Consider the following 18,398-nt stretch of genomic DNA (forward strand, 5'->3'; position numbering starts at 1 on the left):
AGAAATGGATAGAAGGGCATACCACCACCACATGACAAAATTTTAATTTTTAAATAAAAATTTAGTAAAGGCATTGTTTCAATGTGTATATAAGATATTTATAATCACTATTTCAGTTACTGAAGACAATAAACTGGGCAGAACTATTTTAAACAAGCAAGGCAGTGTCACTGGTTACAAATCACACAGATGAGGGAAGAAAAGAAAGGTAGGTAGGTAGGTAGGTAGGTAGATAGATAGATAGATAGATAGGAAGAAAGAAAGAAAGAAAGAAAGAAAGAAAGAAAGATGATAGATCTAATAGAAATGGACAGACAGATAAAGTAATATATACTAGCCATTGAGCAGATAGTCAAACTAAAATTAAACAGAATTTTAAGTTTGCAAATCTGAACAAACTAGGAATAAAAGAATTTAAGCTAGGTCATTCTTTTGTACTGTGGAAGAAAGCAAACACACTGTCAATCTAAGGCAAACAGGTTCATGGTTGTGGAGAAACAGTCAAGGCACGGCTTTCTCCTCATTCTTACTTCCATCTTTAAATGATACCCTACCTTCCTGCTGCCTCCCAGGAATAAAAACAACTGCAATCTGTCCTTTCAGCTTTGAAGGCAAGAGAAGCGCTCTCTGTGCTCTGACTGTATGGGAGGCTCCTGAAGTGCTCTCCAGGTGACCTGAGGTGACTGACAGCTAAGCCTATTCTGCACTTACAAATAAGTTCAATAGAACCTGCATGCTAACAAGAGTGATGTTTGTTGCAGCAAACCAGAATTAGTTTTGTGCTCACTTATTACCTAGACACTTCTCTGTCAGCACCAGATGGCTCCAGAGCTTACCATTGATGTGACCGATCGCGCATCTTCTTCGTAATTCACCACAGGAGGCGGTTCTTTCCCATCATTTTCTTGTACTTTTTGCTCCAATAATTCTTTCTGTGCTGCACACTTTGCCTCAGTGCATCTCAACTGCTGGACTGACTGTTTCAACTCTTCAAGTGCCTGTTTTTGCCCCAGAAGAAGCACAATGCTACAACAGAATAAAATAAACAGACATTATTTCAACTCAAGAAGTAAAAGCATTAATGGAAAAGTGTGTGGTGTGTGTGTGTGTGTCTGGGTCTGTGTTTATCTGTATATGTGTATGTGTGTATATGTGTGTGTCTGTGAGGACATGTGTGTATGCGTGCCGAGATGTGTGTGTCTGTGTGGATATGTGTATGTATGTGTCTGTGTGTGTCTACATGTGTCTGTGTGTATATTTGTGTGCTTGTGTCTATGTGTGTCTATATGTGTGCCTATATGTCCATGTGTGCGTACGTGTGTATATGCATGTTTCTATGTGTGTGCAGATTATGCTTTTGTAAGCTTTCATTTTCCTCTACAGAACTCCTTCAGAATCATAAAGAAATAAAAACAGATTTTAATAGCAGGATTAAGAAAATGGAAATAGGTCATTCAAGACACTTTCAAATAAATAATGGCACCTATTATCTTTTAGACATAAACTACCTACCTCACCAAGAGCTCAGTTTAGGAATTCAGACCGTAAACTGACTGAAAAAGAAATGACAAACTTAAAATATTACGCTAATTTCAAATCTCAAGAATTAAATACTTAAAGTATGACATGTTCCTGGGTAAAATTAATAAAATTAATTTTATTAATTAGTTAATTCACACTGAACTGTGGGTATTTTGTAAAGTGTGTGTTTTAAGTCTGGAAAGTTGGTACAGCAGGAATTCCGACTTGATCATGACAATGTGAGCCAAGTCTACAAATCTCCCCACTCCTTCTTTAGGGAACTTGTACTCAGGGCTTACACAATAGGAACTACAAGTTTATGGGCCCAAAACAAGGCCACCAGAAAGAAGAAACCATGCTGGCAGGAATGTCTACCCCATAAGTATATGATACCTTAAAAATAAGTGCACTGTGGTAAATTATTAGTAGTACCGGACGACAGATTGGAAATCAGGGAATGCTCCAGAATTAGATAGCAAGGTAACCAACTTAAAGTCAGAACATCACCAGAATAAATACAGAGAGATATAACCACACTAAGCTATTGAGTTGCATCTTGTGCTGTTTTGAGAGCTCAGTCCCAATCTAACTGAGCAGGGCACAACCTCAGCGACCATAGTAAAAATGTTGGTCTCTTCAAGGAATTTCAGGGAACAATGTGAAGATGGGAAAAACAGAACTTAAAGAGCATTTGCAGGAGACCTAGAAATGTCCAGAAGACAGACTGCTCTAAACAGCAGAATTTAATAAGTGATAATTACCATGAACATCATCATCATTCAGCAAATCTGTGACCTATTTTTAAAATCTATATAGATTTCTTGGTAAATTCATGCTGGCTTGCGTATTAGTTGGTAATTGATTTTTTGCAATAAGTTGGCACTTCTGCTTCTCAGAAAATCCATTCAGAGAATGTTAATTATTAAGACAATCATTTTGTGAGAAAAATATTAGGAGACCTAGGAAAAGATTACACTTATTATATTTTTTAAACTTTGTGCTTCCTAACACACAGACCAAAAGCAAAGTACCACAGAAACCACAATGGCTAGGACAACAGTACAAGAAATAATTCTAAATATAACAAGAAAGATATCAAAGTATATTTTCATACACCTAGAAGATTATTCAAAAAAATGACTTATCACATGTATACAAAATTATTTGATATACTTAAAAGCAATACTCTAAAAGCACTGGATCAGTAGTTTTACATAAAGGCTAACAGAAAATGCAAAAGAAAATAGCTAAAAAAGCGCAATTGTCCAGGGTAAGAGAAAGGAAAATAAGCTTTGCAATAAAGAAATATAAAATTATATATATATGATAATAGTTGCAAAAAGTAAACGTTAACCAAATAGCCAAATAAAGAAAATTATCAGTGTATTTATAGAAACAAACTCACACAAACTAGGGTAGCAGGTGCAGTGTTGCAAAGATTCAAGCCAGACAGGGTCCCAGATAGAAGGAAATGAACATGGGTTCATCCATAGCTAAAAAGCAATCTGTAATTGGTACCCATTTGTAAAGGAAAAATTAATTTTCTCTAATAAAATTCCACTGGGTATACTAATCACTAAAAGAGGACAAAACAATAGTAAAGATGTCTGAAAAAGTCATTATCAACTACCTAAAAAAAACTATAATACACATCAGTCTATGAATACATATGTATAGCTTAAACAAAATTTCCACATCTGGGCTGACCGTGCTTCCTCCAAAAGCTGAAGACCACCTAACAAAAACTAACACCAGGCACAAGAAGCCCTCTTTTTAGTTGCTGCTCAGGGTTGTCCAGACTCTGAAAACATACAACTTTTACTGCCCTTGATTGCCCCGCAAAATGCACTTCAGACCAGGGCCCAGAGGTCCCTGAGATGGAACTGATTTGAATGTTTTTTCCCTGAAGACTAGCTCTCAGGGTACCAGAAGGCACGAGGCAAGCTTCCAAAGGAGTGGGACAACCAAATCTTACCAATCTCTAATGCTGATGAACTATATCAACAACCAGCATGGTACAATAATCCCAAGAGTGCACTAGCAGCATGCATACCTTGGCAGTAATCAACAGTTCTCTAACTGGACTTAAGATCCGTTCAATAAGAGGGAAACCATGAGTGGTCCTGGAAACCTAGTCAACTACCCTGGGTGAGTGAAGCAATAGATCTTGGAAGAGAACCTACAACCAACACTTTACTAAACCAACACAATCCCTAATTATATTCTAAATATTTGCCCTTATACCCTCAGATAAGTGCAGGCCTCACCCCTCATCAAAGAAACTTCTTTTTGGAACAAACAGATACCATTACTGAAAACTACAACCAATAAAAATGCAGAGTCATGGAGTCAAGTATGAATGGATAAGTGTCTACAAAACACTTACAGTCCTAAAGCTCATGGACTACTGGGGAAGAGGATAAAAAGAAGACAAGAGCCAGAGGATCGGGGAGTTCACGGTAAGATTGTGTCTCCTAGTAGTGACAGAAGCTACACCCATAAATTCTCACCAACATGAACTGAACAAGGACAATAATAGACACACCAAAGTCAACTAAGGTAAAATCCCATGAGGTTTCAATCCTATACAAAGAACTACAGGCAACTAAACAATGTTGTTATGAATAGACGAAATAGTCTTCCCTAGGGAAGAGCACACCAGTTGGTTGACCAATACCAAATATCAAGCCTGAAAACATATACACATAATAAATATTATACAGACTGAGTGGTTATGTTTAGGAATATATATATGAATATATATATATATATTCATGTAAGAAAAAATAATGAAAAAAAGAGGCCATGAATTTAAAAGAGATTAAAAGGGAGGGTTCTGAGGGAAGAAAAGGGGAGGGTGAATAATATAATTAAGTTATAATCTCAAAAAAATAAAAAATAATTCAACCATAATAAAAATAAAGCAAGCAATCAAAGAATAAGAAAAAATTAGACAGGTATTTCAATATAAAAGCTACAAAGATGACAAAATGGAACATGAAAGGATGATCTACATTAGTCATTATGAAAATAAATATTACAATTATCAGATGTCTTTAAGAATGGCCTTAATGAAAACCATTAATGTTTTACCATATTTCAACCTTTGGTACCCAGAACTGGGAGAGAGGAAGTATGTGCTGTTTTTATTGTGTTTACTACAGCAGCTCAAGAAAGAATGAAAGCTCCTGAAGGAACTCCAAGGAATTATGCTATGAGTTAAAAGTCAGTCCCCGAAAGTTACACACGATATGACTCCAGTTGGGTAAGAAATCAAATCTGCACAAAGGAAGGTGGATTTGTAGCAATCGAGGACACACAGGGCAGAGGGTAGGATGGCTACAGTCAGGGGCACATGGAGAGGACAGAGGACAGGCAAGGACACACGGAGAGGGCAGAGGACAAGATGGCTACCGTCAAGGACACACAAAGAGGGCAGAGAATAGGATGGCTACCGTCAAGGACACACGGAGAGGGCAGAGAATAGGATGGCTACCGTCAAGGACACACGGAGAGGGCAGAGAATAGGATGGCTACCGTCAAGGACACACGGAGAGGGCAGAGAATAGGATGGCTACCGTCAAGGACACACGGAGAGGGCAGAGAATAGGATGGCTACCGTCAAGGACACACGGAGAGGGCAGAGGACAGGATGGCTACCATCAAGGACACACGGAGAGGGCAGAGGACAGGATGGCTACCGTCAAGGACACACGGAGAGGGCAGAGAGCTACCGTCAAGGGCACACGGAGAGGGCAGAGGACAGGATGGCTACCGTCAAGGACACACGGAGAGGGCAGAGGACAGGATGGCTACCGTCAAGGGCACACGGAGAGGGCAGAGAATAGGATGGCTACCATCAAGGACACACGGAGAGGGCAGAGGACAGGATGGCTACCATCAAGGACACACGGAGAGGGCAGAGGACAGGATGGCTACCGTCAAGGACACACGGAGAGGGCAGAGAGCTACCGTCAAGGGCACACGGAGAGGGCAGAGGACAGGATGGCTACCGTCAAGGACACACGGAGAGGGCAGAGAGCTACCGTCAAGGGCACATGGAGAGGGCAGAGGTCAGGATGGCTACCGTCAAGGACACACGGAGAGGGCAGAGGACAGGATGGCTACCGTCAAGGGCACACGGAGAGGGCGGCATGGCATGAAAAACCTACAGCCTAGGTCTCTGCATACAGCTTATAACCACGGCTACCTGGTTCTGAAAGTAAGAAACAAATCAAACAATACAGCACAACTGCTACCTGGCAGTGCCTGGGTCCCAGGCACTCCTGGTTCCAACATAATCTAGGGATAAACTTTTAAATCTTCCCTTTAGAAGCTGTGGCTACTGGGAAGTTAGAGACACATATCTAATTCAAAGATTTAATTTATGACCATCCATACTATATGATGAGGACAAAATAATAATTCTATTAAGTAAAAATTCAATAGGATTCTATTATTTAGAAATAATTTAAGAATATGAACATATAATAAACATTTTAGTATTTCTGAAAAAATATAATTTTATTGTTTTATTAGTTTTAAGTAACAAAGTATCTGAAGATAATAAAATATTACAAAAATAAAAATAATGCTCTCTCTAAAATATACAGTCTCACTATGTAGCCCAGGTTGGACATTTATGAACACCCCTAGCCTTAAAAATAATTATAAGTTCATGTTTTAAACTAGAGCAAAATGTATCCTCATTACATATGTGTATTTATAGAAAGAGATATCTATATCTATATGTAGATGAAGGGATGGATAGATGAGAGACAGATAGATGTGGATGGCACAAACTAAGGACTTGCCCAGGAAATATTGAAATATTACGGGAAAAAACATAAATGTATCACCATACAATCCTATTCAGAACATTTGTTTAATAAAATATTTTAACATATAAATATGGAGGCAAGGTTCAGTCCACCAATTTCTCAGTCAAGGACAGTGAGCAGTAACTGTTTGGGCACCTAAATAGACTTCAAATTTTAATACTGTACGCTGAAGCTAACAGTAAGAACTTAGGATAATGAAGGCTACATGACTGGGCTCACTACGGCTCAGCCCTGAAAACCCGGTCACGCTAACCCTTCTAACTCCTAAAAGTTCTATTAGCCTGTGGGGCCTCTGCGGAAGTTGGGTGAAATCCGAGGCCAGCTCCACCCCTACCTGTGGGTACCTCTGTTCCAGGGTGCCCTACCTAGACCGGCCTAGGTACAGGACTGGCATGTACCATGTACGGCCCCTGGGCTGAGCTGCTAGAGTCCGAAGCCGCGGCTGAACGCCCTGGCTCTACAGCAGCCAATGCTGCGGGGCCATTAACGGCACACGCCCTCACGCACGTGTGACGAGGCGCCAGCACGGCGGACTGGAGGTGGTGAGATTTTCAAAGAGAAAAACAAAATAGGGGTGCCAAGGAGGAAAGAGGAAACAATGCAGAAAAACCTGATCCAGGCCAAAGAAAAGAAAACTCTCATGGTCCAAGGTGAATAAAGACTGCAAAACAGAACAGCCAGTCCCACCCAAACTTGGGCAAAACTGTTATGAGGAAAGATTTCGGAGAAAGCTTGTACTTCTTTCTAGGTGGGTATTTTTGTACAGAAAAAGCAATTTGGTGATCGGAGACTTCAAAAAGCACAGGAAAGACAGCAGCCAAGTCAGACATGATTCAGTGGTCCGGAAAGACAGCTGCCCTACTCCAGGCATGGGTAATCGCTAAGATTCTTATTTCTGCAATAATGGGACAAAGGCTAGATCTATGTGGGTTGAAAACTAAGTGGTAATTGGGAAATGGATGGGAACTGCTCCTAGAACGAGTTCAAACTCAGAAACGAGAAAGCAAAGAGTAAAATGGGGGAAATAATGACAAGGGGAGGGGCCTTCAGCAGTTGGGGTACAACTGTGTGACAGCGCAGCATTGCCTGGCAGATGTCAGCTGAGTACTGTACCCAGCACCTCAGAGATGGGAGGTGGAACGGGGGTGGGGGAGGAGACCTGAAGACTGGTGGTTCTGGGGTCAACGCTGAAAAGGTGAGTATAAGGACCCAGCTGGAAGGAAGGAAAAGGTAAATATATAAATAACACAAATTTTCTGAGAAAATAAAAGATGGCAATACTTTAAAAATCTCACAAGAAATGACACAGAAGGGTACATTGTACTGTAAAAAAAAAAAAAGATGGGCATTAGAATGGGTGCTGAGGGGAAAGATGTGGATTTCAGGTATCTAGTTAATGCTTGGGAGTTTTCTGTGATACAGAAGTCCATCAGCTGACTATAATAAAGGAAGTGGGAAGATTGAAAATTTAATCGAAGTAGAGAATATCTGAGAAGTTATACCAAAAAATAAAAGCTAGTGTAGATAAGAGAGACCTAACACATCACAAAACCCTAGAGAGCTTTGAAATCTGAAAGCAGTAGTGAGAGTTTGAGGGCGATAAGTTTATGTTGCAGTCACAACTGGGAAGACCACGCAGACAACCATGCTGTGGTTTCCCGTCATCACAGCTGACGATCAGTAAAAAGGATAATGCACAAGCTAAGGAGGGGTGCCGCTGTTCCAGTGCCCCCGTGCAATCATCAGAGCATGAGCTCCAATCCCAAGCACCCACAGAAAAGCCAGGTGTCTTTCTGTGCATCTGTCGCCTCAGTGCTAGATAGGACGCAGGAAGCCAGGTTTCCTGGAGCAAACAGTCAGCCAGCATACCCAAATGAATGGGCTCAGGGTGGTTCAGTGAAAGAGCCTGACTCAAAAAACAAAAAACCCACAAATGAAATGGAGATATTCAGGATAACCAACATTAAACTTTGGTTCCACATGCATACACATATATGCTTGCATACACACACACACACACACACACACACACACAGAGAGAGAGAGAGAGAGAGAGAGAGAGAGAGAGAGAGAGAGAGAATAAAATAAAAGACAACGGGCTTAGGAAGATGGCTCAATTAGTAAAGTTCTTACACAGAAGCATGAGTGCCTGAGTTCAATCCCCAGCACCCACAGAAACAGGTTATTGCTATTGCTCTTGGTGACCCCACTGAAACTTGATAATATGACCCTATTGCTAAAGACAACACCTACCCTGATCACAGAACATGAAGAAATCAGGCTGGTACTGACCTAAAAGCTTCCTCTCTGCTGGCTAGGTTTCACAGTGCAATATCATACATTGTGGGCTATTAGAGAAGAAAACCTATCAACAGTCTGACACAGCCCTGAACTGTGCAAACTACAGGAATGACCGACATGACATGATAACCATGTGAGCAACAGTGGCAGGAATGCTACGGGGGTAATCAACAACTTTTAATCATACTTAATTAAGGCCTGTCCTACAGAAGGAAACTCATCCCTGGAACTATGATCAAGAGCAAGAACCTGTGGCTGATGAGGTTACAGGCATGACTACTATTAGTCTACAACAGGCATAGAATTAAAATGACCCCTAAATTTGTATCCTTATACTCATAGATGAGTATAATTCTCACCCTTCACCAGAGAAGCTTCATTATGCAGTGGATGGCTGTTATAGAGAGATGAACGAGCCAAAGTATGCAGAATTATTTGACCATGCTCAGTCCTCAATGGGACATCTAGGTCACACACTTTTCTCCACAACGCTCAGAGAATACTGTAGAAGAGGGAGTGAGAAGTCAGGAAAGACGGCTGCAAAGTTACGTCCTTTGGACACTCATGACATCACTGCAGCCATGGCTGACAGCACGAGACCTGCACAAGGTCAAGCCTGTCAATATTCCAGCTCGGTAAGGAGCCATGGGCAACTGCAGAGAAGGGAAGAAGGCAGTCTTTGGCAGCAGTGTGGTAGGATGTCCATGTTCCACTGGGTGGCGCCCTACACCCATGTGCATACCAACAGCACTAAGTGAGTGGATGTGAGGGAGAGAAGGAGAGAAGAAGAAAAAGAACGACAAAACAGGAAGTTGGGTGGATAGGGTGGTGTGGGAAGAGTCAGAGAGGAAGCAACAAATGTGGATATAATCTAAACAAATAGTATTCATGCATACAAGTACTAAAAAATAAATTAAAAATTAAAAGCCTCAAAAGCCAAGAATACAAGCACCTATAACCCCACTGATAGGAACCCAAGAGAATCCTGGGGGTTGTTAGCCAGCCAATCTAGTCGAATCATCAAGTTCCAACCCAATGAGACCCTGCCTTTAAAAATAAGGTGGAGAGCAATTGAGGCAGACACTTGACATCGAATTATGGTCTCCATACATGTTCTTGTACCTGCACACATAAGCAAGTACACACATCTACCAAAAGATACAGATACACAAATTCTTGTACCTTCACACATAAGAAAGTACACATATCTAACACACACTCTTGGACCTGCATGCATAGTGGAGTACACACATCTACTAAAAGACAGAAATGTATTAATACAAGTAAAATCAAAAGACCCAGAACGATATTTCAAGTCAGAAATCAGCTAGACAAATACCAGGAAAGCAAGAATAACAAAGTAAACTGAAGCTGTTTACTATATGCAAAGTAGATCAGTGTGTTCTAATTAATTTATTTGATGCCTTTTAACACAACAGCAGTCAATTTCTAGATAACACTTCTCTGAATCCTTTTAAAAAGGGATTTACAATAAGTCTCACAAAAAAATAAATGTTGAGCAACAAAGATAGCTTTTAACGAAGGATTCTTCATGAGGTAATGCAAACTGTTAAAACATTAAGACATCTGATCGTGGCATTTTATTTACAAATCCAATACCACTTTTCTAGAACACATCTGCCTTAGTTAGGGTTTCTAATGCTGTGATGAAACACCATGACCTAAATCTTGGAGAAGAAAGGGTTTATTCTGCTGACATTTCCAGGTAACAGTCCACCACTGAGGAAAGTCAGGGAAGGAACTCAAGCAGGGCAGAAACCTGGAGGCAGAAGCTGAAGCAGAGGCCATGGAGGGACACTGCTTATAGGCTTGTTCTGCATGACTTCCTCAGTTTGTTTTCTTATTGTACCCTGGCCCAGTAGCCCAGGGGTGGCACTGTCCAGAGAGATAGGCCATTGCACATCAATCACTAATCAAGAAAATGCACCACAGGCTTGTCCACAGATCAATCGCAGCTGAGGCTGCCTCTTCTCAGACGACCTAGTTTGTATCAAGTTCACATGAAACTAGCTGTTAAATATCACATTTTACAAAAATACAAAAACAGCTCTCCAGAGTCATATGATATAACTACACAAAATTCCACTGTTTTAAAATGAAAACTTCCATTTCTGGAAATGCCATGTCCACACCAGCATGTAGCAAATATTTTTGTAAAAATACATGCTTTTGCCTCTACTCTTTCAGACGGTATCTCTGGTACTCACTCAGACTTCTTTTCACAGGTCTCAGAAGATTCTTCAATCCTCTTCTCCAGCTCCAGGACAGCCTCCTCCTTGTGTAAAAGCATCTGCTGTGTCTGCGTGAGCTCTTCTGCTAAAGTCTTCAACCTGGAAGGAGGAATCACCATTATCAATAACACACTAAATACGCTCATCTGCATATGTCCATCTCTCAGTGTGGCCATGAGGTGCTATCTGGAGAAGGCGCCTATCCTTAGGAACCAAACTACTTAGGGTATCACAACACTTAAGACACTCACAAGTCAGAGACCCTGGGGCTACTCTGCCATGTGGCGGGGACAAAGTGGGGGATGCCATGAGTCACAGCTGTAGAATGGGGGCGATTCTGTTATAACACTAAGAAAAGGTTTAAACAACAGCGTAAGAACCACAGAGGGAACAGTAGTCAGGGTGTCCTGCTCTCAAAGAACGACAGCAACTGCCCGTGTCAGCTTGGCCACATCTGAGGAAGGAAAGGAAGGCTGCCACATTCCTATGCTCTCCCCGTTCCCTACATGAGCCCAGCCAGCACTTCCTCCCCCAATCCTTCAGGCATTGTGCTATATTTTGGACATTACCATGCCCTCTGGTTCACAAATTAGGGGGTCTCTGGAGTGACTAGTCCATGAACATCTCAAGATAATGGGGGTGTGGTACAAATACGGTAAGCCTATGGAGTGAGTGAACACAGACAACCCTGCTAAAACAGCATGTCCTCGGAATGCCCAGCAGAACTCCTACAGCAGGCCTGCCACGCCACCCACTAGTTTCTAATCATTAAATAGTCCAGAAGCTTCTCCAGTCCAAGAACCTTGACAACAGGACTTTCAAACACTTTCATGTTGTTCAATATTTTTCTTGCTTTTTATATAATTGCATTTATTTTTCATTGGATTTCCCTCTCTTTGACATATCCTCTCTCACAAATCATTCATCCATTTCTTCCCTTGCTTTATTTTATTAATTTTTAACATTTCAGAGTCTATATTATTTTTGCCCTTCTTTTCTATTCTCATCAGTAATGTAGCTGTTGTTCTTAACTGGTTCACAGTATTTCTATATCTGATTTGAACCTATATAGTCACTGTGCCTTGCTTTTCTCCTTCTTCGACACCACTGGGGATTAAGGCCAGCACCTAAAAGACTTTGGGGAGGGGGCTTTGCTGCTAGCTACATACACACCATCCCAGTTGAGAGAAACTGTCCTTTATTCTCTACCCACAACCTAATCACAGGCAAACCTTTCCAGATATTACAGAAAAAGGACACCACAACCCCCAGCTGATAATCCAGCTCCAAGAAACCACAACTGGAAGGAGCCTAGAGTCCTGTGCCCAGACATTCAGCACTTAGCAACAGCAGAGTGACAAATGACAGGAGGAATGGCACCTACAAAGGATTTCATATGGACCGTTCCCATTCCCTGGAGCACACCCTGCTAACTAGGGGGAATGAGCCAGAGTGCCCCATCTGTAGACCATTCTTTATAGCATCATACATATATGAAATACCATAGCCAAACTGCAATATTATAATGTATGCTAATAATATTAAAAAGTGTAAGAGAGACATTCTTTACATTTATACATCCCTACAGATGTATAAATTGAAACATAGGAGCTCAAGAAACATGAAAAACAGCCAGCAATTGTTCTCCAAAAGTCCCTGATTTCCTAGCAAATTACTCCAAAAATGTCTAAATGAATGATATGTAGACAAAGAATTCAAAAGACTGATTTTAAAAATGATCGATGAATTTAAAGAGGATACAAATAAACAGTTGGCTAAATTAAGGAACGTAATATAGAACATGAAAGAAAAATTCAATAATGAGAGTCTGAAAAAGAACCAAACAGTTATACTGAAAATTAAAGGCTCAATTAATCAATTAAAAAAAAACTCAAATCTTCATCTATAGACTGATCAAATAGTGAAAGACTACTTAGGCCTGAAAAAATGTCACTATATTCAAATAATAAAAAAAATGTGAAATAAACAGAATGGGCTAGCAAGATGGTCAGAAGGTAAAGACACTTAGGGACCTGATTTGGCCTCAAGCATCTATACCACATGTCTTAGGGTTTCCATCACTGGGGAAAAACAAACAAACAAACAAAAAACCATGAATGACCAAAAAGCAAGCTGGGGAAGAAAGGGTTTATTTGGCTTATGTTTCAACATTGCTATTCATCACTGAAGGAAGTCAGGGCAGAATCCCAAAAGCAGGAGCTGATCCAGAGGCCATGGAGAGGAGTTGCTTACTGACTTGCTTGTCATATTTTGCTCAGCCCACCTTCTTTTACACTTGATCTTAGCCAAAAAGCCAAGAAGCGATCCCACCTTCTTTTAGAATCCAGCACCAGCAGCCCAGAGATGGCACCACCCTCCATGGGCTGTGCTCTCCCTCAATGATACTGATTGACAAAATACCTTGCAGCTGGGTCTCAAGGAGGCATTTCCTCAGCTGAGGCTCCTTCCTCTGATGACTCTAACTTGTGTCAAACTGGCACACAAAAACAGCCAGTACAACCAACCTCTTTTCAACTTGACACAAACACATCACTAGTAAGCCACATCCTTTCCTTTCTTATTCAACCCCAAGATCTCACATTAAAATCATGAATAATTTTAAAAGTCCTCCAATCTTAAAATTTCAGTCCTTAAAATTTCAATCTTTTTAAAATATCCAATCTCTTTTAAAAGTCCAAATCTTTTATCTGTGGACTCCTTTAAAATCAAAATTAAATATCTTCTTTAAGACAGAAGAACCAGGGCACTGTCACAATCTTAACCAAACAAAACTAAACTCCAAGAGTATAAATAACTCAATATCCAACTATCTGGGCTCCACTCTCGATCTTCTAGACTCCAGCAAAGGAGTCGCTTCACCAGCTCCGCTCTCCGCAGCACACACAGCTTGTCTTCAAGGCACTGGCTGCCTCCACTCCACTGCTGCTGCTGTTCCTGATGGTTCTGGCATCTCTAAAATGTGGGGGTCCCTTGCTGCAAATGGGCTGCACTTTCACCAATAACTTCTCATAGGTTCTCTTCATGGTGCCAAGCCTCAACTTTTTTGCTGACCCCTTCAGTCCTGGGCCTTCACCTGCCACTGAGGCTGCACCTTCACCAATGGCCTCTCCTGGTCTCTCACAGTGCCCAGCCTCAGCTGCTCTCCATGACCCCTTCATCCCTCCAAAACTAGTACCACCTCGGTGACTCTTACACATTACCGAGTCCTGCTGCCAGCATGAGGTACAACCTTGGTTGCCTCTGGAACACAGCTTCTCTATGCTCTAAGGAATCACTTCCCAGAAGATTTTATTTCAGTGATGCTGGTCTCTTCTTAAACACTGCTAATTTCTCAGCTCTAGCTGACCAGCATCAAGTATCCCAGCAAAGCAAAATTTTGCTTTAGTAGCTCTGGTATGTAATTAATCGCAACTAATTCTTCATTCCCATCTAATCAGAACCACAGACTCTTAATTCAAAATAACAAATAAGCTGGCCACGCAACATCAGAATAGTAAAGAGCAATTCGATAATGAGATTCTGAAGCAGAACCAAACAGTGATGCTGAAAATTGAAATCTCAATGAATCAAATAAAAACCTCATTTTCAAATCTTCATCTGTAGACTGAACCAAGTAGTGAAAAACTACGTAGGCTTGAAAATGTATCACTATATTCGGATAATGAAAAAGAAAACAAAGAAGTAAAATAAACAGAATGGGCCAGCAGGAAAAGGCCATGGAGGAGAAAAGCAAACAGCGGGAAGGAGAAGGAACTGAAGAAGACGGGGAGCTCTGCCAGTCCCCTCTCTCATGCTGTTGGCTTTCTCCTCTACAGCCCTTTCCTATCTCTTCTGTTCTCTAATTCCTCCTCTTCTCAATCACTCAGCTAAGCAGCTCTTTACTGAAGACAGTTCTTGCCTCAGCAACTCTCTGAAACACTAGGGAAGGAACAAGAAATAAATGACCTCAGGAAACTAAACTTTTACTACACAGATTTCAAAGCAAGAGAGACAAGACTGAAAAGAATGAAATTATTAAATTATTTGAAGAAAGCCTTTCATTTCCACTAGTCCTCTTAAAAAAAAAACCCAGAGTAAATGAATTAAGTGAAGGAGAGAAGGAGAAATATATGTTAGCAATTACAGTTTACACAGCAATAAGATAGCAAATGGAAGAGCTCCTTCGACATAATGCCATTATATAGGCTTTATGTGCAAACACAACAGGAACAATTTAAAGGGTTTACTCTGTATTTTTAAATGATGCAGTATTATAAAATAAACCAGTTAGTATCTGAAAACAACACAGGGAGACATAATTAGCATTTGACTGTTTTTAATATGCACTTAAATTCATATGATCCTCACAATAAAGTATTATTACCTTCATTTATACCTGGGAAACTAAGGCATAGAAAATATGAGGATTTTGGCAACAGTCATATCGCTGATAGATATAAAGGCTGGTATTAGTGCCCAAGCAACATAAATACTGAATCCCTCCTCTTAACTACTCTGTCTGTCTTAAGGAATTCTACCTATCAGAAATTATTGTTTATAATAATTATGTAAACACAGAAATACATAAAGGCAACAATACAAACATGTTTACTGAGGTCCTATTCATAAACGCAATAACCAAAGCTGACTATATTATGGCGCTAATGATATTTTTCTGATTTTATAAGCTTCAGGCCCCACAAAACCTGGATCCAAACAACTAAAAACAACCTAAATGTCTATCAATAAAAAGGTGAGTCACTATTGTGCAATGAAGCCTGGATCCAAAGTAAATATTTTCTCACTTTAAGTTGATTTTTCACATGTTGTATGTAATCTAAGCAATATTCATTTTCAATAAAACCTTAAAATACAAAAAGGAAAAAAAAGCTGAGTCCGATAAATTACATAACTCAGGAGTATTAGAACACTGACATTAATAATGGTCCACAGCTCTCTATGCAAACCACTTTTCCTGTGTAAGTAGCTTCTGCCCTTCCCTGACAGTCCTCCAACCTCCACCACTTGCAACCCCACAAGCCTAGGTTCTGACGTGGGTCCATGAACCTTCTTCATTTGTGAACTCCCTTTGCCTAGCTGAGACCCAGAACCACCCTCTGTAAGCCACCTTTGTCTGGCCCATGGCTCACCAGTTTTACTTGCTCTGGCTCAGACAGAACATGTGCACTGCCCATCTAAGGAAGGCCAGATTATCACATCAGCCCCAAGCAAAGGAAGAAGTACACATGAGCAGGTCACATCACAGAAACAAAAACAACATGAATGGCTAGAACCGCACGTCTCCCGTCAAACCCACTAGTCCTATAGACGTGTGTTCGATTGAGAACTACCTATATGAACCCCAGGACACAGCATTTAAAAGAACAACCGTAAACTTTATCAAAAACTTGAAATTTAAAACTGACATAAATAAACACTTGATTGAACTGTAAGAGGATAACAATAAACACCTAAGTGATTTCCAAAAAAATACAAATATGCATCTGGATGAATAAGGAGGATAAATCAGGATTTGAAAACTGAATTCAATGTAGAGATTGGAACATTGAAGAAAATGCAAGCCAAAATAAAGACAGACTGAAAACTCAATATTCCAGTTAGAAAACTCAAGGGAAAGCCTTTTTAAGTATAATGAATCAGGCAGAAGTTAAAATATCAGGACTCAAAGACAAAGTAAAGGTTCTAAAAAGAAATAAACAAAGAAAATGAAAAATATTTAAAGCACAGGATAGAATCATAAAGGAAATGTGAGACACCATCAAAGAAGCAAATCTTTGAATTATAGTCAAAAGAGGGGAAAGAATCGCAAGACAATGGCTTTAACAAGATCAGAGAAAATTTCCCAAAACAAAGACATACTGACAGACACAAGCACATAAAATGCCAACTAGACAAGACCAGAAAGGAAACACCTAACAGCATCTCAGAAACAATGAATAAACAAAATAAAGAAAAAACTCTTCAAAGTTGCAAGAAAAATAACACAAGTCGCATATAAAGGAAAAAAAAAAAACCATCAGAATAACACGTGATTTCCCAGGGGAAACTATGAGAGGCAGAAAAGCATGGAGCAGTACATTCCAGTCCTAAAAGACCACAGCAACTAACATCAACCACTGTACCCAGCAACACTACCTACCACAGTTCAAGGAGAAAAAAAACTTCTCATGACCCCAATAACCTAAAAACAATTCATTTAAGAGCAAAGAAAGAAAGACTGGAAAGTGTTCTTAACTGAAGAGAGAAGCACAATCAGGAGACTCTAGAAAACAAAGTCAAGTAAACCTCAACAGATACAAAAAATAAATAAATAAATAAATAAATCAAACAAACCTAAAATAACCCCATATATCTCAACGGATCACCATGGCTTAAAATTAGAATTCATTTTCTTTTCATTTTTTTTTTTTAGAAAAAAATTAGAATTTAACAGCAACACTAATTCCAGAAAGCCCGCGAACACATGGAAATTAAACAATGCTCACCTGAATCATCAATGGGTCAAGGAAGAAATTAAAGACTTTCTAAAATTCAATGAAAATGACCACACAACATACCCAAATTTATGGGACACAATAAAAGCAGTATTAAGAAGAAAGGTCAAGCACTAAATGCCTACATAAAGAACTCCCATACTAATGAGTTAACAGAACACCTGAAAACTCTACTACAAAAAGAAGTAAACTCACCCAGGAGAACTAGATTGCAGGCAATAATCAAATTGAGAGCTGAAATCAACAAAATAGAAACAAAGAAAACAATACAAAGAATTAATGAGACAAAGATTTGGTTCTTCAAGAAAAGCAGCCCAATAAACAAAACTTTATACAAACTAATCAAAAGGCAGAGACAGAATATTCAAATTAACAAAGTCAGAAATGAAAAGGGGTACATAACAACAGACACAGAGGAAATCCAGAAAATCATTAGGTCATATTTCAAAACCTGTACTCCACAAAATTGGAAACAGATGATAAATAGGCTGAGAAAGAAATCAGAGAAACATCACCATCCTTTACAATAGCTGCAAATAAGCATAAAATATCTCAGAGTAACTGTAACCAAACAAGTGGAAAACTTGTATGACAAGAACTTTAAATCTTTGAAGAAGGAAACTGAAGACACCAGAAAGTGGAAATATCTCCCATGCTCTTGGGTAGGTAGAATTAACATAATAAGAATGGCAATCTTACCAAAAGCAATCTACAGATTCAATGCAATGCCCAGCAAAATTCTTCACAGACCTAGAAAGAACAGTACTCAACTTCATATGGAAAAGCAAAAAAATCCAGGGTAGCCAAAACAGTCCTATACAATAAAAGAACTTCTGGAGGCATCACAATCCTGACTTCACACTCTACTACAGAGCTACAGTACTGAAAACAGCCTGATATTGGCATAAGAACAGACAGGAGGACCAATGGGACCGAATAGAAGACCCAGATATCAATCCACACACCTA

The 18,398-nt window shown here is 39.9% G+C and overlaps 1 protein-coding gene across 2 annotated transcripts in view; it reads right to left on the minus strand.

Moving 5' to 3' along the window:
• The window catches only part of Fer (FER tyrosine kinase), a 315,759-nt gene that overhangs the window by 225,378 nt on the left and 71,983 nt on the right, over positions 1–18,398 (minus strand). For both annotated transcript variants that reach the window (XM_041631741.1, XM_041631742.1), the window contains 2 exons: positions 10,892–11,014; positions 837–1,026 (listed from right to left, as the gene is read on the minus strand). In XM_041631741.1, coding sequence (XP_041487675.1) covers positions 837–1,026; positions 10,892–11,014 — 313 coding nt within the window. The remainder of the gene's footprint in view (positions 1–836; positions 1,027–10,891; positions 11,015–18,398) is intronic.

Source organism: Microtus oregoni, unplaced genomic scaffold (assembly GCF_018167655.1).
Source record: "Microtus oregoni isolate MIOR12 unplaced genomic scaffold, Mior012 000038F_ref0000394, whole genome shotgun sequence".
Classification (NCBI taxonomy): domain Eukaryota; kingdom Metazoa; phylum Chordata; class Mammalia; order Rodentia; family Cricetidae; genus Microtus; species Microtus oregoni.